This window comes from Salmo trutta, chromosome 36 (assembly GCF_901001165.1).
Source record: "Salmo trutta chromosome 36, fSalTru1.1, whole genome shotgun sequence".
NCBI lineage: Eukaryota > Metazoa > Chordata > Actinopteri > Salmoniformes > Salmonidae > Salmo > Salmo trutta.
The window spans coordinates 21,485,157-21,506,904 of record NC_042992.1 but is presented as its reverse complement, the minus strand read 5'-3'; the positions used below and the strand labels follow the sequence as shown (position 1 = coordinate 21,506,904).

The following is a 21,748-nucleotide window of genomic DNA, read 5'->3' as shown; positions in this document are numbered from 1 at the left end:
GGATTGTTCTTTCATGTAGTACTGAGATTGCATTGATTTAAAACAGTGTGCGGGTGTGTGTGTGTGTGTGTGTGTGTGTGTGTGTGTGTGTGTGTGTGTGTGTGAGAGTGTGTGTGTGTGTGTGTGTGTGTGTGTGTGTGTGTGTGTGTGTGTGTGTGTGTGTGTGTGTGTGTGTGTGTGTAACCAGGCGATAACATACAGTAAGCTAGTTGAGATCAATAAAAAAAAAAATCACAATTAATAATGTGACATATTGGGAATAAATAACCAAGCTCTGGGAAAATACATTATATATACAAAAGTATGTGGACACCTCTTCAAATTAGTGGATTCAGCTATTTCAGCCACACCCGTTGCTGATAGGTGTATAAAATTGAGCACACAGCCATGCAATCTCCATAGACAAACATTGACAGTAGACTGGCCTTACTGAAGAGCTCAGTGACTTTCAAAGTGGCACCGTCATAGGATGCCACCTTTACGACAAGTTAGTTTGTCATATTTCTGCCCTGCTAGAGCTGCCCCAGTCAACTGTAGGTGCTGTTGTTTTGAAGTGGAAATGTCTAGGAGCAACAACAGTTCAGCCGCAAAGTGGTAAGCAACACAAGCTCACAGAACGGGGCCGCCGAGTGCTGAAGCGCGTGACGCGTAAAAGCTTCTGTCCTCACTTCCAAACTGCCTCTGGAAGCAACGTCAGCACAAGAACTGTTCATGGGGGGGGGGGGTGAAATGGGTTTCCATGGCCAAGCAGCCGCACACAACCCTAAGATCACCATGCGCAATGCCAAGGGTTGGTTGGAGTGGTGTAAAGCTTGCTGCCATTGGACTCCGGAGCAGTGGAAACGCGTTCTCTGGTGTGATGAATCATGCTTCACCATCTGGCAGTCTGACGGATGAATCTGGGTTCGGCGGATGCCAGGAAAATGATACCTGCCCCAATGCATAGTGCCAACTGTAAAGTTTGGTGGGGGAGGAATAATTGTCTGGGGCTGTTTTTCATGGTTCGTGCTAGGCCCCTTAGTTCCAGTGAAGGGAAATCTTAACGCTACAGCATACAATGACATTCTGGATGATTCTGTGCTTCTGTTTGAACCCTGGCATTCATCTCTGTTTGCTTGTGAAATGTCCAGTTATTGGAAGAGATAGTTAGAATGTTGAACTATGCCTTCTTTTATATTGGAACAGATTTGACTGTTGAACTACTTATTAATGTTGAACTACGGCCTACTGTAATGGTGAAATCCTTGTCTGGACAATTTGTTGTTGTTATTGTTGTTCTTGTTGATGTTGTTGCAACCTCTGTCTATTTCAAGAGCTCCCTGGAGGAGACATTGATCTGTGATAGTCTTCACACACTTGTCTTGACACTTCACACACGCATGCACGCACACACACACACACACACACACACACACACACACACACACACACACACACACACACACACACACACACACACACACACACACACACACACAGACTGTGATACTTAACACTCTGACATTTCACACTGTCATGTTGTAACACTTCTAGAATAGAAAGCTCTAGGCTCAACAATGGTGGCTGTCCATTAAACATGACAGAGAGAGAGAGGCGAGAAATGTCCAATAATCTACATCCCATGTTAGATAAATATTCAAGACTTTCAGAAAACATGGAAAGTGCATACAGTGCATTCAAAAAGTATTCAGACTCCTTGACCTTTTCCACATTTTTTTTACGTTACAGCCTTATTCTAAAATGGATTAAATACATGAAAAATACTCACCAATCTACACACAATACCCCATAATGACAAAGCAAAAACAGGTTAATAGAATTTTCGCAAAGGTATTAAAATTTAACAAAAGAAATACCTTATTTACATAAGTATTCAGATCCTTTGTTATGAGACTCAAACTGGGCTCAGGTGCATCCTGTTTCCATTGATCATCCTTGAGATGTTTCTACAACTTGATTGAAGTCCACCTGTAAATTATATTTATTGGACATGATTTGGAAAGGCACACTCCTGTCTATATAAGGTCCCACAGTTGACAGTGCATGTCAGATCAAAAACCAAGCCACGAGGTCGAAGGAAATGTAACAAAATGTGGAAAAAGAAAAGGGGTCTGAAAACTTTCCGAAGGCACTGTACACACACATACACACACACACACACTCACTTCCCCCTCGCTGACTGACAGTGTTATGTTCCCTCCCTCTTCCCCCTGTATAAAGGTGGAATCAGTCAGTCTGAGGTAAAATGGAAGTAATTGTTCTTGTAGACAAAACAGTAGAGAACAGCAGTCCGTCACCTCCCCCTCTCCCTTTGTCCTGCCTGGGAAATGGGCTTGAATGGGTTTAAATGGAATTAAATAGCTTTAAATAGCTAACAATTTGAAATGTGCAAATGGCAGGAGTTTTCACCACAGATAGGCTAAGGGAGAGCTCTAAAGTGGGGAAAGAGCAGGACTATTCAGTTATTCAGTTACAGACGAGGAGGAGATGAGCAAAGTGTGCGTCTGTGTGTGTTTGTGTGCGTGTGTGTGTGCATGTGTGTTCCTGTGAGCATGTGTGTGTGCCAGTGGCGGTCAGTGCCGTTTATGAGGAGGAAGGACAATTTTCTTTTCATGAGCATGGCTTTATTTCTATTACAGCATGTTGGATGACTGTCATTCATATTCCAATGTTACATCGATAGGTTAGGCTACTACATCATACTCAAATTTTCCCTAAACCCATCAAGAGGTTGCTATAACCTAGCCTATGAATAAAAGTTTACAAAATAGGTGCACACGGGTCTAGAGAAAAATGACACATGGACAGACAATGGCTGTCATTCAATACCACCTTGCACACTCTTTCCTGCATCTAGCCTCTCTAGGGTGTAATCATTAGTCCAACAGATGCAAACAAGACTTAACTTTGGACAAATTCTGATATTTTTATCCCCGTTTCGTTTGCTTAAGTTTAAGAAGCATTTTTCAACAGAATCGGTGTAATGAATAAACCCCTGATCACGCATAAACAGTTCACTTTCATAGCAGCCACGTTGTACTCATTCTCACCTCTATGCAATCTCCTCCTCTGACCTTTTCCCTTAGTTTGTGGACTTCAATGAACAACACATCAGCTGTATGTAACCAAGCGAAAAAACCTTTCCTAGCCAAACCATAGCATAACTGCTACACACAGCCTACATCGTTGTCCCCATATTAACTAAGTAACGTTCTAGTCAATACAGCTAATAGAACTAATGCGTTAGTAAACCCGCTACAATCATGCAGTCACGTTACAGTGTAAATTCAGTAAGCAGTTACACCACCAAAAGCTTACCTTGACTTGGAAGAGTTCCAGTGTTGTGTTGGATAGTCATAGCCAGCTAGCTAACATAGCATCCCTCTGTTTGAGCTGGGTGTTTGAGCAACTAAACTAGTCAGCTGCATTTGCTAGCTAAGTAAGTGAAACTGAAAGTAAAAACAAATCACAAAATCTCTCTCTTTCTCTTGCTTCTCCTTCATTTTTGAAGAAATTAATTTGTTAACTGTTCAGCTATTGTCTCTCTCTCTTTTTGAGTTAGCTACTCACCACATTTTATGCGCTGCAGTGCTAGCTAGCTGTAGCTTATGCTTTCAGTACTAGATTAATTCTTTGATCCTTTGATTGGGTGGACAATATGTCAGTTCATGCTGCAAGAGCTCTGATAGGTTGGAGGACGTCCTCTGGAAGTTGTCATAATTACTGTGTAAGTCTATGGAAAGGGGTGAAAACCAAGAGCCTCCTAGGTTTTGAATTAAAATCAATGTACCAAGAGGAGGACGAAAGCTAGCTCTCCTCCTGCTACACCATGGTGCTACCCTACAGAGTGCTGTTGAGGCTATTGTAGACCTTCATTGCAAAACAGTGTGTTTGAATCAATTATTTGGTGAAGTGAATATATTTAGTATAGTTTTACCTTTTTCCACTGGTGTGTGCATGTGTGACGAAAGGTAAAGTATGACATTATGTTGCTAATCACGCAGTTAGTGAGTCATTGCCATAATTTGTATTTTATACACTTTATCAAATATTCATGAGTGTGGTTTAGAGCGGGAACAAGGATTGATAATAATGGCTGCGACTGGAGGGGTGTGTTTTGTTGTGTTTGTGTGTGTGTGTGTATGTGCACGTGTGTGTGTATGTATGCTTTCTGTGTATGCGTTGTGTTTGTGTGTGTATGCGCACACACACTTTTGTGAGTGTATATATATATATATATATATATATATATATATATAAAGCTCATTGTAATTCTGTTTGGGTGCTTGCTCTCTGTGCTTCTTGGGGTGTCAGTAGCTAGCTAGTAGTCTCCTGGGTTTTGCCTGGCCAAGTCAGACCCTAAATCATAGCACTGCTGCTGAGGCATTACTCTACCCCCCCTAACAATATGTCCCCCTTGCCTCAGCCTGGCTCTACACACCCTGACACATACGTATACTGCTACTTCTTAGAATCTTTAAACACCACTGTATTCTAGCAAATAACCATAGAACACCTCTCTATTCTACCATAGAACCATAGAACACCAACGTATTCGACCATAGAGCCATAGAACACCAATGTATTCAACCATAGAGCCATAGAACACCACTGTATTCTATCATAGAACCATAGAACACCACTGTATTCTACCATAGAACCATAAAACACCAATGTATTCTACCATGGAATCATAGAACACCACAAAACACACAAATACAAATCATAGAACTGCAGAATGATAGAATGTATTCTACTGATGTGTTTTGTATCACAGAATCATAATATGGAGGGTCTTCAGATGATATTCTAGGCTCTCATAATGTTCTTATTCAAAATCTACATTTGGAAAAGTATGCCAATTTCTGTATCTCTACAATGTATAACCTCTTAGAGACAGAAAGGCAGGGTAATTATACGGAACAAAAATATAAACCCAACATGTAAAGTGTTGGTCCAATGTTTCATGAGCTGAAATAAAAGATCCCAGAACTTTTGCATATGTACCAAAAGCTTATTTCTCTCAAATCTTGTGCAGAAATTTGTTTACATTCCAATTAGTGAGTAACGTTATTTCTCCTGTGCCAAGATAATCCATCCACCTGACAGGTGTGGCATATGAAGAAGCTGATTAATTAAACAGCATGATTATTACACAGGTACACCTTGAATGTTACATTTTCTACCATAAGGGAAAGGGGGATACCTAGTCAGTTGTACAACTGAATGCATTCAACTGAAATGTGTCTTCCACATTTAATCCAACCCCTCTGAATCAGAGAGATGTGGGGGGCTGCCTTAAAATCCGCCTCCGACGTCGTTTTTGAACATTTGGCAGTATGTCCAACTCAATTCCTATGCCCTCCCAGGCCCACCCATGGCTGAGCCCTTGACAAGTCATGTGAAATCCATAGATTAGGGCCTAATGAATTTATTTCAATTGACTGATTTCCTTATATGAACTGTAACGCAGTAAAGTCGTTGAAATTGTTGAATGTTGCATTTATATTTTTGTTAAGTATATTTGATCCGGACCCTGCACTCTCGATGTCAGAGAAGAAGGCCTTGACCTCCACCCAGCCTCTAGCTGTAGCCCTTCCTGCAGTCATATGACCTAGTGGCATCATGGGTTGGAATGTTATTCATGTTTTTTTTAAATAATTTTTTTAAACAGCCAAAAATCTGGCGTTTCTATATGAAACGGTTTTGTTATATTTCAGTCTTCTGTGATGAATATAAAGTGTAATATTGGGATGTAAACTCAAAATGTAATACATTTCAACTCTATATCTGACATGGTATAGCTGTCTTCTGTTTTGTAAGCCCATAACCATGTGTGTGAGGTGTATACTTTTGTTTCAAAGTACATTTGTTTAAGACTACCAAGAAAGACTGTGTGACCCTGATTTAGCCCATTGCAGTAAAAGGCTAATGGACTCCTGCATAATGAATACACTAGCACACTATCAGGCTAACCAATGCCTGTCACTTTTACCTGGGTGTTTTTGATGAGAGGGAGTGGACACACACACACACGTACATGTTTGCTCACGTGTGCACACAGAGAGGCAGTCATACACACAGGCACGCACGCACCCACGCAGGCAGGCACACACACACACACACACACCAGTGGAGGCTCCTCAGAGGAGGAAGGGGAGGACCATTCTCCTCAGTGAATTTTTTTGAGTTTTTATATAGTTATCCTTTTTAGATACAACTATACTAAATATATTCACGTCACCAAATAATTGACAAAACACACTGTTTTACAATGAAAGTCTACAGTAGCCTCAACAGCACCTCAGTAGGGTAGCACCATGGTGTAGCCAGAGGACAGTTAGTTTCCGTCCTCCTCGTTGCACATTGACTTCAATACAAAACCTAGGAGGTTCATAGTTCTCACCCCCTTCCATGGACTTACACAGTAATTATGACTTCCAGAGAACGTCCTCCAACCTATCAGAGCTCTTGCAGCATGAACTGAGATGTGGTTAACCGATGATCAAAGGATCAGAGAATGAATCTAGTACTGAAAGCATTAGCTACAGCTAGCTAGTACTACAATGCATAAAATGTGGTGAGTAGTTGACTCAAAGAGAGAGAAAGACAATAGTTGAACAGTTTTCAACAGATTCATTTCTTCAAAAATGAAGGAGAAGCAAGAGAGGGAGAGAGAGAGCTAGCTTGTCACGTATACTCCCTCTCCAGCGCTTGAGGTCGCCAGTCTGCTTATTATTACGCACACCTGTCACCATCGTTACGCGCACCAGCGCCTCATCAGACTCAACTGGACTCCATCACCTTCCTGATTCCCTTCCCTATAAGTGTCACTCATTTTGTTTTTTTCTTTGGCGTTATTGACTCTGTTGGTGTTTCATGTCTGTACGCTTTTCGTGTTTCTTGTTTTGTTCCATGTTTGTTTATTTATTAAATTATTCACTCCTTGTACTTGCTTCCCGACTCCCAGCGTACACGTTACAGAATAACGCCTCCCCAAAGGGGAGCATCAGGGAGTGCTTTTGTTTTTTGTTTTGTAGGTGACGTCGTCTCCAGATTTCGCTACCGGAGCTACCTGGGATGCCTCAGCCTGCTCCTCAGGCTCCCATGCCTCAGCTACCTTGACAGGTTCACAAGACTCGGTTGGATCGGCAAGCTCCCATGCCTCAGCTGGTTCGTCAGGCTCCCATCCCTCTGGTCGTGGTCCTGCGGCTGGAGCCGCGCGTCAGGGAGGGGGTAGTGTCACGTATAGTCCCTCTCCGGCACTCGAGGTCACCAGTCTGCTTATTATTACGTGCACCAGCGCATCATCAGACTCACCTGGACTCCATCCCCTTCCTGATTCCCTTCCCTATAACTGTCACTCCCTTTGGTTTTTTCCCTTGGCGTTATTGTCCCATGTCTGTGCTCTTTCGTGTTTCTTGTTTTGTTCCATGTTTGTTTATTTACTAAATTATTCACTCCCTGTACTTGTTTCCGGACTCCCAGCGAACACGTTACATAGCTATATTTCATTGTCTTTTTTCACTCATTTTCACTTAATTTGCACTATATAGAAATCGCTCTGCCATTTCCTTGTTGCTAAAATTTGAATAATTTGCTCAATTTCACTTTGTGATAAAACAAGCAAGTGTAGAGAGTCATTGTACAACCTAAACCGCTGTGAAATATATTTTCCACAATCCAAAATATTGTGTTTTCAGCTGTTTGAAGCTGGTGTGCAAAACTGAAAGTAAAAGACGCAAAACCGAACATATCTAACGCTTCTTAGACACATTACACACATTTCTATGTGAATTTGGTCGGGTCGCTCATAAAGTTACATATTGCGGCTAGCTAGCGAATGCAGCTAGCTAGTTTAGCATACTCAAACACCCGGATCAAACAGATAGGGATGCTATGTTAGCCAACTGGCTATGGCTATCCAACACTTGAACTCTTCCAAGTCAAGATAAGATTTTGGTTTTATTAATTTATTGACACCTGGGCTCACAGGTGTAACTGCTAAACTGCTTGCTAAAAACTGTGCTGCATAATTGTAGCGGGTTTATTAACGTGCTAGTTCTAGTAGCTATGCTAACTATTATGGTGTGTTAACTAATATGGTGACAACAATGTAGGCTGTGTGTAGTGGTTAGCAGTTATGATATAAAGTTTGCATTGCAAGGGTTTTTTCACCTGGTCACAGAATAGCGCGTAGATGCGAGAAGGAATTATACAACGAGCAAAGAGATCATGCTGTTTGTATGTGGCTGTAATGGAAGTGAACTGTGTTTGGGGGTGATCAGGGGTGTGCTCATTCCACCGATTCTGTTAAAATATTTCTTTAACGGAACAAAACGGGGATAAAAATACCTGCATTTGTCTGATAGAAACTCTCATTTGCAACTGTTCTGACTAATGATTACACCCTAGATCAGCTAGATGCAGGTAAGAGTGTGCAAGGCGGTATTGATATGTCACTGTCTATCACCTTTTTTCTATCAAATTTTTCTCTCGACCTGTGCTCCTACGTTGTAAGCGTTCATTCGTAGGCTAGGTTGTAGCAACCTCATGATGGGTAAAATGTTAGTATCATGTGGTAGCCTAAACCTATCGATGTTATGTTACATTGAGCTGGGTGAAGGGACTATGTCATCCAATATGCTGTAATAGAAATAAGGCCATGCTCATCAACAACAACAAAAACGTCCTCCCTAATCTTAAACGGTACCAACCGCCAGTGACACACACACAGGTTATGGCTGGGTGAGGGGTGAGGGAGTCATGTGACTTATGCATAGATAATAACAGAGAGTAGCAGGAGCGTAAAAGAGGGGGGGCAATGCAAATAGTCTGGCTACACATTTTATTAGACATGGATGCATTACGGAGTATGGAGGAGGGTATGAATGGTATGAACGGAGACCGTGTGTGTGTGTGTGTGTGTGTTTTTGGTTTTACTTTTTTACTATTTTAGGCTTAGGGGTTAGCTTTAGGGTTAGGATTAGGTTTAGGGTTAGAGGTTAGGTTTAGGGTTAGAGGTTAGGTTTAGGGTTAGAGGTTAGGTTTAGGGTTAGGATTAGGTTTAGGGTTAGAGGTTAGAAAAAATAGGATTTTGAATGGGAATCAATTGTTTGTTCCCCACAAGGATAGTAAAAACAAATGTTTGTGTTTGTGTGATAGAGTGAGAGAGTGTGTGTATGTGTTGGCATGTGCGTTGACAGGTTTTAAATGCTGACAGTGACAGTGTGAGGATAGAAGTGACACAGTAGCACATTCTCTGGGCTCAGACTGCCTGTCTGTCTGTCTCTGTGTGTGTGTGGTGATGCGATGTGTATTCTGCTGGTCTACAATACACCACTTCGCAGATGCTTTTATCCCCAAAAATTACAATACAAAGCGTGCCTGCATTTTTAGTAGGCTAACCCAAAAGAGAGAGTGAGAGAAAGAGAGGCAGTGTGAAGTTGTCTCCTTCAGAAATTGAGGAGACAAAAAGCTTCTGTCTCCTTTTTCTAAACTCCCTCCCTCCCTCACCTCCCCTCCCCCCTTTCTCCCTCACTTCCCCTCTCTCTCTCCAGAATATGGAGGACCACCTAGCGTTCCTGATCACCGTGCCCACCACCCTCTTCCTCTTCCTCTCCATCTTCATCCTGGTCTGCATAGAGTCCGTCTTCAACCGCATGCTCCGCCTCTTCTCCCTCCTTATATGGGCCTGCCTGGTTGCCATGGGTTACCTCTTCATGTTCTCCGGGGGGATCCTCTGTCCTTGGGACCAGGTGAGGTGGTGGGGTGTGCGCTCGCGTGCGCATATTGGGCAGCGTTGTGTGTGTATGTTTGTGTAGAAGAAGAAAAATATTGTTCATTAATACTTTATTGTCCATTCGTCTTTAAAGGAGAAATGTTGCTTTTTTGCTTTCAACCCAATCCCTTGAGACACACATACAAGGGTTTGGGACCACAGGGTTAGCCACGGTTCATTGTTGCTGGAACTGTTTTTTTAAGGTTTGAGTGCCTTGCTCAAAACCACAGCGGCTGGAGATGCCATCTTTGATTACTGTTTACTACATCAGAACTGGGATTCAAACCGGCGATTGTCCTCTCTAACTTCTAGGCTACCTACTTTTGTGTGTTTGTGTGTCTGTGTGTGAGTGTGTGTCCTTTACCGTGAGTGTTCCTCATGTGTGATTAAGTGTTAGGCTAAGCCACAGAAGGTGAGAGATCAGTAGACAGATGCATTACCTTTCAGGCCCATTCACTTTACTCTCCCACCTCCTTATCTCCCTCCTTCCTTCCCTCTCTCTTTTCCAATTTACTTTTCATTTGATCTTTTTCCCAGTCCCCCCGCGTCTCTCTGTCTCTCCTTATTTCTAAAATTCTATTTACTTTATATCTGACACTTTACCGCATTCTCCCTGGTCTCCTTCCATTTATCCCTCTCTCACCGTCACTCCCCCTCTCCTTCTCCTTCTGTTCCTCTCCTCCCTCCCTCTCTCACCGTCACTCCGCTCTCCTTCCCCTTCTGTTCCTCTCCTCCCTCCCTCTCTCACCATCACTCCCCTCTCCTTCTCCTTCTGTTCCTCTCCTCCCTCCCTCTCTCACCGTCACTCCCCCTCTCCTTCTCCTTCTGTTCCTCTCCTCCCTCCCTCTCTCACCGTCACTCCCCTCTCCTTCTCCTTCTGTTCCTCTCCTCCCTCCCTCTCTCACCGTCACTCCCCTCTCCTTCTCCTTCTGTTCCTCTCCTCCCTCCCTCTCTCACCGTCACTCCCCTCTCCTTCTCCTTCTGTTCCTCTCCTCCCTCCCTCTCTCACCGTCACTCCCCTCTCCTTCTCCTTCTGTTCCTCTCCTCCCTCCCTCTCTCACCGTCACTCCCCTCTCCTTCCCCTTCTGTTCCTCTCCTCCCTCCCTCTCTCACCGTCACTCCCCCTCTCCTTCTCCTTCTGTTCCTCTCCTCCCTCCCTCTCTCACCGTCACTCCCCTCTCCTTCTCCTTCTGTTCCTCTCCTCCCTCCCTCTCTCACCGTCACTCCCCTCTCCTTCTCCTTCTGTTCCTCTCCTCCCTCCCTCTCTCACCGTCACTCCCCTCTCCTTCTCCTTCTGTTCCTCTCCTCCCTCCCTCTCTCACTGTCACTCCCCCTCTCCTTCTCCTACCTTCTCTCCATCCCTCTCTCACTGTCACTCCTCCTCTCCTTCTCCTACCTTCTCTCCATCCCTCTCTCACCTTCACTCCCCCTCTCCTTCTTCTACCTTCTCTCCATCCCTCCTTTCCCTTCTGTTCCTCTCCTCCCTCCCTCTCTCACCGTCACTCCCCCTCTCCTTCTCCTACATTCTCTCCATCCCTCCTTCCCCTTCTGTTCCTCTCCTCCCTCCCTCTCTCACCGTCACTCCCCCTCTCCTTCTCCTACCTTCTCTCCCTCCCTCTCTCACCGTCACTCCCCTCTCCTTCTCCTACATTCTCTCCATCCCTCCTTCTCCTTCTGTTCCTCTCCTCCCTCCCTTTCTCACCGTCACTCCCCTTCTCCTTTTCCTAACTTCTATCCATCCCTCCCTCACCCTCTGTTTCTCTTCTTCCCTCCCCCTCTCTGCATTCTTCTCTCCAGAGCCTCCTCTTCCTTTTAGCAGACTACTCATGGAGAGTAGTGCCCTGCGTCTGCTAAGGGCCCCCGACCAAAAAGGAACTCAGTTGGGTAGTACATCAGCAGTTTTCCACTTGTTATGTCAGTCACTCAATTAGCCGAGTTCAGCTAACATTTTTTAGGTTGCTAGACAAGGTATTCTAGCCAGCTATATAAACCTTATAGTAGGCCTTATCATCACCAAATTACCGACCGGACACGCAGGGCATGCATTCAGGGGCCCTGACCTCCAGGGTGCCCCCGTTGATTTTGTTAGTCACTTTTACACATATATCATATGAACGTGGCATAAATCATAGCAAAATGTGTAAATTGCTGAAAATGTGCTTTAAAACTGCAAAATGTTCTCCGTCCCATGGCAAAATGTGAATAATTGCAGAAAATGTGCTTTAAAACTGCAACACTTTCTCTACACCCAATGGCAAATGTGTAGAATTGCAGGAAATGTACTTTAGAATACAAAGAAAATACAAAAGTGGGGGCACTAAAAGGTTTTTCCCGCGACGTAGGGGGCCCCCCCCAACCAAATCTCGCTTAGGGCCCTCAAAAGGCTAGAGGCGGCACTGCCTCTCTCCCTCCCGCATACCCCTCTCCTTCTCCTAGCTTCTCTCCCTCACTCTTCCATCATCGTGGTGGAGATATTTTTATCCATCTCTCCATCTGTGAGAGCATAATCATTCTGCATTATTAAACAACCTATTCTGCTCAATGACTCTCTCTCCCCTTCTCTCCTACTACATTCGATTTTTCACATGAAATCATGAGTTTTTTCTGTAAGGGTCTTTCAGCTATTTCCTGTCCTCTTTTCTCTTCTCTCTCTCTCTCTCTCTCTCTCTTTCTCTCTCTCTCTTTCTATCCCTCTCTACCTCTCTCTCTTCCTGTTTCCTTCTTACACAGACACTAATCTCATATCATTACTCTAGTGGTTAATTCCACATTCTCAGTAGGCACCTTAAGGAGGAAACGTATTGAAAGGAGAACGAGTGTTCTTATATGACAGGTAGTTCAGGTATAGAACACCACCCAGGTGTCCTGTGAGGATGATGGTAAATGCCTCAGACTAGAAGAATGAGAAAAACGGCTCTTTACTGTGAGCCAATCAGCCTGGAGCCAGGAGGAAGTACACTCTCAACCATACTGATAGAACACACTGAGCTAAATAACACTGTCTGCAACTACTGCTGCGACTACAGTCTGTTCTCAAACAGAGAGAGAGAGAGTGTGTGGGGAGGGAGAGACGGAAAGAGAGGGGTGTGGAGAGAGAATCTGAAAGTTTAGAACAGGTTATGTTCTGCTTAGTAACAGTCACACACACAATCTGTCACACACATAAACACACACCCACAGCAGCCCTTTCAGCTGAGGAGTTGGTTGTGTCTGGACCTGATTGAATCTCCCAGGAGAGAGCAGGTATTAGTGGAAGCCATATTGGATCAGAGCTCCAGACACCTGGTACCATCGAAACAATACAACCCTCCCTCATTCTGACCTGGCTGGTTGGCTTGCGGGAAGGAGAGAGAAGGGGTGGGAGAGAGGAGATGGAGAAAGGGAAAGAGAATGATGGAAGAGAAAACAATATATAAACTTAGAAAAGTAGACCATCTAACGTTTGACTGTAGCAAATAAAGGATGAGAAACCAACTGTCAACAGTAAAACATCCATATCCCTTCTCACATTGCTGTTTGTCACTAAATAGCCATTCAAGAACAGAAACAATGTCAATATCAGCAGAAATGATGAGCTAGCAGCACCAAAGCTATTTGTTCTTAATTAATGTTTGGGTTGAAGTCAAGGTGTCACGTCCTGACCAGTAAAAGGGGTTATTTGTCATTGTAGTTTGGTCAGGGCGTGGCAGGGGGTGTTTGTTTTGTGTGTTTCGGTGTTTTTGGTTTAGGTTCTATGTTTTCTATTTCTATGTTTAAATCTAGTTTTCTATTTCTATGTTGGGTTTTTTGGTAGGACCTCAAATTAGAGATAGCTGGTTGTCGTTGCCTCTAATTGGAGGCCATATTTAGTTGAGGTTTGTTTCACTTGTGTTTTGTGGGTGGTTATTTTCTGTATAGCCTGTGTGCCTTATGGAACTGTTTTTCGTCGTACGTTTATTTTGTTTAAGTGTTTTCATCAAATAAATTAAGTATGAGCACTTTACCCGCTGCGCCTTGGTCCAATCCTTACGACGCCTATAACACAAGGTCAGGGTTGGTGGTAAGAATCGCATCTCTTGTTGGAAAACAGCTGGGCTGGATAGTGTCACTGTCACTTTCAACCTCCAAATTCTCTGTCTGTCTGTCTGTCTGTCTGTCTGTCTGTCTATCTGTCTGTCTGTCTGTCTGTCTGTCTGTCTGTCTGTCTGTCTGTCTGTCTGTCTGTCTGTCTGTCTGTCTGTCTGTCTGTCTGTCTGTCTGTCTGAGAAGTGGAAAAAATATTGTTATCGATCAGTAATGACTAACTTCCTGGCATTGACAACTTAGATGGAAAGCTACTGAGGATAGTAGCTGACTCTATAGCCACTCCTATCTGTCATATCTTTAATCTGAGCCTCGATGAAAGTCTTTATCCTCAGGCCTGGAGGGTAGCCAAAGTCATTCCGCTACCCTAGAATGGTAAAGTGGCCTTTACTGGTTCTAACAGCAGACCTATCAGCTTGCTGCCTGCTCTTAACAAACCATTGGAAAAAATTGTGTTTGACCAAATACAAGGCAACTTCTCTGTAAACAAATTAACAACAGACTTTTAGTATGCTTATAGAAAAAGGTACTCAACAAGTACTGCACTGACACAAATGACTGATGATTGGTTGAAAGAAATAGATAATAAGAAGATTGTGGGAGCTGTACTGGTAGATTTCAGTGTAGCCTTTAATATTATTGACCATAACCTGTTGTTGAGAAAACGTATGTGTTATGACTTTTCAATCTCTGCCATATCGTGAGTTCAGAGATCTTTCTAATAGAACTGAGGTTCTTCTTTAATGGAAGCTTCTCTAATTTCAAACATGTAAAGTGTGGTGTACCTCAGGGCAGCTCTCTAAGCCCTCTACTATTTTCATTTTTTTTTTTAAATCAATGACCTGCCACTGGCATTAAACAAAGCATGTGTGTCCATGTTTGCTGATGATTCAACCATATACGCATCAGCAACCACAGCTAATAAAGTCACTGAAACTCTTAACAAAGATTTGCAGTCTGTTTTGGAATGGGTGGCCAGAAATAAACTGATCCTGAACATCTCTAAAACTAAGAGCATTTTATTTGGTACAAATCATTCCCTAAGTTCTAGACCTCAGGTAAATCTGGTAATGAATGATGTGGCTGTTGAACAAGTTGAGACTAAATTACTTTGTGTCACCTTAGCTTGTAAACTTTCATGGTTTAAAAATATAGATTCAATGGTTGTAAAGATGGGGAGAGGTTTGTCCTCAATAAAGAGATGCTCTGCTTTTTTGACACCACACTCCACAAAGCAAGTCCTACAGGCTCTATTTTTATATTATTGTCCAGTCATATGATCAAGTGCTGCAAAGAAAGACCTGGTTAAGCTGCAGCTGGCCCAGAACAAAGCGACACATCTTGCTGTTCATTGTAATCAGAAGGCTAATACAGCACCTTGCAAAAGTATTTATCCCCCTTGGCGTTTTGCCTAGTTTGTTGCATTACAACCTGTAATTTAAATTTATTGTTATTTTGATTTCATGTAATGGACATACACAAAATAGTTGAAAATGGTGAAGTGAAAGGAAAAAAGAAATTTGTTTAAAAAAAAAACTATTAAACAGAAAAGTGGTGCGTGCATATGTATTCAGCCCTTTTGCTATGAAGCCCCTAAATAAGATCTGGTGCAACCAATTACCTTCAGAAGTGACATAATTAGTTAAATAAAGTCCACCTGTGTGCAATCTAAGTGTCACATGATCTGTCACATGATCTCAGTATATATACACCTGTTCTGAAAGGCCCTAGAGTCTGCAACACCACTAAGCAAGGGGCACCACCATGCACCAACCACCAAGCAAGCGGCAAAGCCCGGACCTCAATTCAATTGAGAATCTGTGGTATGACTTAAAGATTGTTGTACACCAGCAGAACCCATCCAACTTGAAGGAGCTGGAGCAGTTTTGCCTTGAAGAATGGGCAAAAATCGCAGTGGCTAGATGTGCCAAGCTTATGGAGACATACCCCAAGAGACTTGCAGCTGTAATTGCTGCAAAAGGTGGCTCTACAAAGTATTGACTTTGGGGGGTTGAATAGTTATGCACGCTCAAGTTTTCAGTTTTACTTTGTCTTATTTCTTGTTTGTTTCACAATAAAAAATATTTAGCATCTTCAAAGTGGTAGGCATGTTGTGGAAATCAATTGATACAGCCCCCCCCCCCAAATCTGTTTTAATTCCAGGTTGTAAGGCAACAAAATAGGAAAAATGCCAAGGGGGTGAATACTTTCGTAAGCCACTGTATTAATACTATGCATGCCAGTCTGTTTTAGCTAAGAGTTGAGGAAAGACTTACTGCGTCACTTCTTGTTTTTATGGAAATTCCAAATTGTTTGCATAGTCAACTTACATACAGCACTGACACACACAGTTACACCCCCAGACATGCCATCAGGGGTCTTTTCACAGTCCCCAGGTCCAGAAGAAATCCAAGGAAATGTACAGTATTATACAGAGCCATGAGTGCATGGAACACCCTTCCATCTTATATAGCTCAAGTGAACAGCAAACCTGGTTTCAAAAAAACAAATTAAGCAACACCTCACGGCACAACGGTCTCCCCCATTTGACCTACTTGTTGTGTGTATGTACTGACATGTATGTGATAGATGCACACACACACTACATGTTCGTTTTTTTTCTGTATGTAAATTGTAAGTCTTTTGTCTGTAATGTCTTTTTCGTTATATGTCGGACACCAGTAAGATTAGCTGTCGCCATTGGCGTCAGCTAATGGGAATCCTAGTCAATCAAATAAAATCTCTCTGCACAATATCCCTCTATCCCTCTAGTAGTCATAGTGTCTGTCATCTCTCTGTCTTTCCTGAACCCTTACCTTTGAACTACTGTGATATAGACACTCACTGTGACCCTCTGTTGACTTCCTATTCCACTTCCCACTTCCTGTCCCTGTCAGACACCACTTCCTGTTAGTGAGGTCTTGGTTCGTGTCCATGGTGCTGCTGTGATGGGATACGCTCTGAGCCATGACCTCCTTATCTGTTTGTTTAGTTCCTGTGTCCAGCTCCTCCTTTCCTGTTCTGATCCTGGTATATCAGTAGTGCTATAACTATAACGTGATATGATTTAGGCTGTTATTAACAACTCTCTGCTGCGAAAGGTTCCCCAATCTAATGTTGTATGGTGAGTAAACTTGCCTAAGGATTTAGCTCTGTAGGCTAATGCACACACGTGATTCATGATTAGGGTTGCAAAATTCTGTTAACTTTCCCAAAATTCAGGGGTTTTCCCAAAAATGATGTTTGGAAGATTCCAGGAATCAGCAGGAAATCCGGAGTCATGCAACCAGCATTTCTGGAAAACGGTGTATTTTGGGATAGTTTGCAGAATTTTGTAACCCTAGACATGATTTATGTAGTAGACCAAACATTTAAGAGTCAGATAAAAGTTTGTGCTGATGCCTGGTGGAACATAGTACAGTGACAGAAGTGACTTCTTGGAATGTTCCGTTACTTCCTCTCTCCCAGGATGTCATCGTGTAACATGTTAAAGTGTCTCCCTGCAATACTTAATGGGAGAATCTCAATTGGTTTTGCTCTCCTCCATCTTCTGGAAACAGATGCACTTGTATGAAATTAGACACTTCTTCTCCACCCACGCGTCTTCAGGCAAAGGATGTTTACAGGGGAGGATTCCCAAAATAAATGTGTAAAGTGATAAAAGAAATGAAGCTAGTTGTGGCAGACATTTTATAGATAAACATTAAGTAGAGTATTGTTTTTAAATGTGTCCATGCTTTTCTCTTTCAAGAAAACAACAGCTGATTCAAAGGGGTGTGGCATATTGTAAAACGCTGTGCTAGACGCCGCGAGGATGCTGTTGTGCATCATCTGTCAAAGTTGGTAATTGAGGAGTGGAGCAGACGCCTTCGTTTGCCTACTAACGAATTGACAATCCCCTCAACTACTCAACCACTTATTTGGTTTCCGGATCACAGAAGAAAGGAGGATGGAGGAGTCGAGGAGAGGACAAACTTTTGTCCAATTGAGAATCTCCCTATGACTTCCTACTTCCTTTCTCCCTTCTTCCTATTCACAGTGTTTGTGGTCTAACATGTTAAAGTTTCCCCCGGTAACATCCTGTGTCTTCCTCTCTCCCAGGTGTCCTTCTTCCTATTCATAGTGTTTGTGGTCTACACCATGCTGCCGTTCTCCATGAGGGGAGCAGTCCTAGCCAGCATCATCACATGTTTATCACACACAATCACACTCAGTGTGTGTCTGGCGTTTACTGCAGAGGCCTTGGAACCACTGGTGTGGCAGGTAAGGGTACACACATACACACACACACATTTAAACATAAACACACACACAGATTCAAAGCACACACCACATACACACACATACATTTTATTTTCATACATTTTTATGATATAACCAATTTTGACAGTTGGCCCATCTACTGGAAATCACTCAGTTCTGCCTCCAGGGCAAGACAATCAACATCAACCTGCTTCTATCCAGCAGCTCTCTGTTTGTCCCCCTCTCTCTCTCTTTCTCTCTCTCCTCCCGATCTCTCTCTCTCCCTCTACTCTGTGTGGGCCTCAGTACGCTCCTCATTACCAGAGTAGAGCTCTCAGTCTAAATGAATAGCTACTCTGAGAGCTAGGGCTAGAGGCTGAGCCTGTGTGCCAAATAGCATCCTATTCTCTACGGGCCCTGGTCAAACGTAGTGCACAACATAGGGAGTAGGAGGCCATCTGGGATGCTGCTGAGGAATAAATGAACTGGGCATAATGTCCTGCTCTATCGAAGCTAGCTAGGTCAGTGAAGCTACAACATAACTTAGTGTGTCAGTATGTCTGTGCTGTTGGTCAATGCTAACAATATTTTCACATAGCCAGAAATAAAAGGCTTGGAGGTTACCCACAAAGTCTGTGACATAGGTATGCATGCAGGTAGGCTGGCACGCACACATGGTAGACATAGGTATGCATGCAGGTAGGCTGGCACGCACACATGGTAGACATAGGTATGCATGCAGGTAGGCTGGCACGCACACATGGTAGACATAGGTATGCATGCAGGTAGGCTGGCACGCACACATGGTAGACATAGGTATGCATGCAGGTAGGCTGGCACGCACACATGGTAGACATAGGTATGCATGCAGGTAGGCTGGCACGCACACATGGTAGACATAGGTATGCATGCAGGTAGGCTGGCACGCACACATGGTAGACATAGGTATGCATGCAGGTAGGCTGGCACGCACACATGGTAGACATAGGTATGCATGCAGGTAGGCTGGCACGCACACATGGTAGACATAGGTATGCATGCAGGTAGGCTGGCACGCACACATGGTAGACATAGGTATGCATGCAGGTAGGCTGGCACGCACACATGGTAGACATAGGTATGCATGCAGGTAGGCTGGCACGCACACATGCACACACAGGTATACACAGCCTTAGCCAATCTCTATCCCTCTCAGGGTGCTTGCGTGTGCACACACACACATACCATGGTTTACTGGAAAAACCCTTTACATGTCTCTGTAAATAAACATGTAATAAACACACTTATTGCCGGGTCTTAGACCTGTGTCTATTTATTTACAGGGCTTTGATGAGCCTGATGTTGACCTAGTGGCAAACTACATGAACAAGATATGTGTACTAGGGCAGGTTTATGGGGCAATAATGTGTTATTGAGTTGTATAGATGGACATTGGGTTATTAGATTATAGAAGACTTCATCTGCACTGGCGTCAGACACTGAGTTTATCTCATTGAGTCTCCTCTGTGTGTATGTCAGAGAGAGGGGGGGTGTATTTGTATTTCTCTTGATTGAGTCATTCGCATGGGACTCTTTCAGTATTTTATTCACGTCTCCAATAGCATCTGTGTTGTTCTATACCCCCTCTTTCCCACCAGCTGACCATTGTGAAGTTTCATCATGTCTGTATGAGGCCCATGCATCAGTCAGTTAGGGGGTGTCTGATGTGTGAGGCCACTGTGACTGCACACACAGCGGATGGGATGGATATTTGTTATTTTTTTAAACTTTTTTATTTTACCTTTATTTAGCTAGGCAAGTCAGTAATGGCAATGGTAATGTCTGGGTGTGGGTTTGTTAGGTTGGTTGTCTGGTAAAATGTATCAGTCTGTGAATAAGAATTTTCTCCTAGGAGGACTAAGGCTAATCTATTCCCTCTCCTCTCCTCTCCTCTCCTCTCCTCTCCTCTCCTCTCCTCTCCTCTCCTCTCCTCTCCTCTCCTCTCCTCTCCTCTCCTCTCCTCTCCTCTCCTCTCCTCTCCTCTCCTCTCCTCTCCCCTCCCCTCCCCTCCTCTCCTCTCCCCTCCCCTCCCCTCCTCTCCTCTCCTCTCCTCTCCTCTCCTCTCCTCTCCCCTCCTCTCCTCTCCTCTCCTCTCCTCTCCTCTCCTCTCCTCTCCCCTCCCCTCCCCTCCTCTCCTCTCCTCTCCTCTCCTCTCCCCTCCTCTCCTCTCCTCTCCTCTCCCCTCCTCTCCTCTCCTCTATCAGATCCTGGCTAACATCATTATCTTTACGTGTGGTAACCTGGCTGGAGCGTACCATAAGCACCTGATGAACCTGGCCCTAAGACAGACCTACCAGGACACCTGCAACTGCATCAAGTCCCCCATCAAACTGGAGTTTGAGAAACACCAGCAGGTAAATCTACTTTGCACAGACATAAACGGTATAGACACACACGCACATAGAGCGTATAAAGTATTGATTATGTGTGTATGTGTAAAATAGAGCACCAATTGGGTGCCTGAGGCAATTAAAGGGTTGAACTTGAATCTGTGTCCTGTTCGTCATTGTGCCTCTAACCGGGTATCCAGAGCAATCGTCCCTTATCTAAACCGGCACCTTAGTTTTGGGGTAAGCCGGAGCTCCCCGGTGCTGCAGCCAGTCCAGCAAGTGCCAGAGCTCCAACCTGCTCAACCTGCAGACTGCCAGTCAGCCCTGCAGCCACTCAGCTGGCACCCCAACCGACACAGCCTGTGTCTCTCCTGGCCAACCTGCTGTTACCAGACCCGACCACCATCCTGGTCCCAGTGTACCCGAGGACCATTCCAGCACTGACCTGGGCCCATCTGCAGCACCAGCTCTGGGTCCGATGTCCGGCCCTGTCCTGGACTCACAGGCCGACTCATTTCCAGTCCTAGGTCCGTCATCCACTCCTGTCCAAGGCCCAATGCCATCGGATTACCCAGCTCCATCCCTGGGTCCACAACCTTCACCACCCCCTGAGGACACAGCACAGCCAGACCAACGACCAGCACTGGGTCTGAGGCTCAACCTGCCTTCAGGACACAGCACAGCCAGACCCAGTGCCAGTCCTGGATCCACAGCCTGGACCATTTGGGGCCTGCCTCTGGCTCCGGACTGGGATGCACATCTAACCCCCGTACGAGAGCCTCCACCTAACCAGTGCGCTTGTCCTGTTCTGGCTGAGGATACCTGGCCTGACTTGGTGGGATGGCCTCCTCCACCAGCCTGGACACCTCCAGCAGCATGGCATGACTCAAGCTGGGCAGTCCAGCCTCACAGACACTGTGAGTACCTTGACTCTCACTGCCCGCTCCCTCCATGCCATGGAACGGGTGGCGACACGGGGCTGTGGGACTCCTGCGTCCTCCAGTGTCTTAAAATCACTGGCCTTCACGAACCGCCAACTGGGGACACAGCCATGCCTGCACAAGAGGGTTTCTTCTGAGTTAAATATCTACTTCATACATTTTGGGGCAGCAGTAGAAAAACTTCTCTCAAACCCTCTCTCTGGCCCTGTGACTTCTTACAGCTGAGGTAGGCTACCAACCCGAAATTTCAGCCTGAGTCAATTGTCCTGCATCAGAAGGCCATTTCACACCTGTGTGCTATGAACCAGGTTGCCAGGGAACAGAGTCAGTCGACCTGGTCAGCCAACCAGTGG

The 21,748-nt window shown here is 44.4% G+C and overlaps 1 protein-coding gene across 2 annotated transcripts in view; it reads left to right on the top strand.

Annotated features, from left to right (window-relative positions):
* LOC115175633 (adenylate cyclase type 2) overlaps positions 1-21,748 on the top strand; it is an 85,099-nt gene that overhangs the window by 9,063 nt on the left and 54,288 nt on the right. For both annotated transcript variants that reach the window (XM_029735035.1, XM_029735036.1), the window contains exons 2-4: positions 9,561-9,758; positions 17,945-18,106; positions 20,329-20,478. In XM_029735035.1, the coding sequence (XP_029590895.1) occupies positions 9,561-9,758; positions 17,945-18,106; positions 20,329-20,478 (510 nt within the window). The remainder of the gene's footprint in view (positions 1-9,560; positions 9,759-17,944; positions 18,107-20,328; positions 20,479-21,748) is intronic.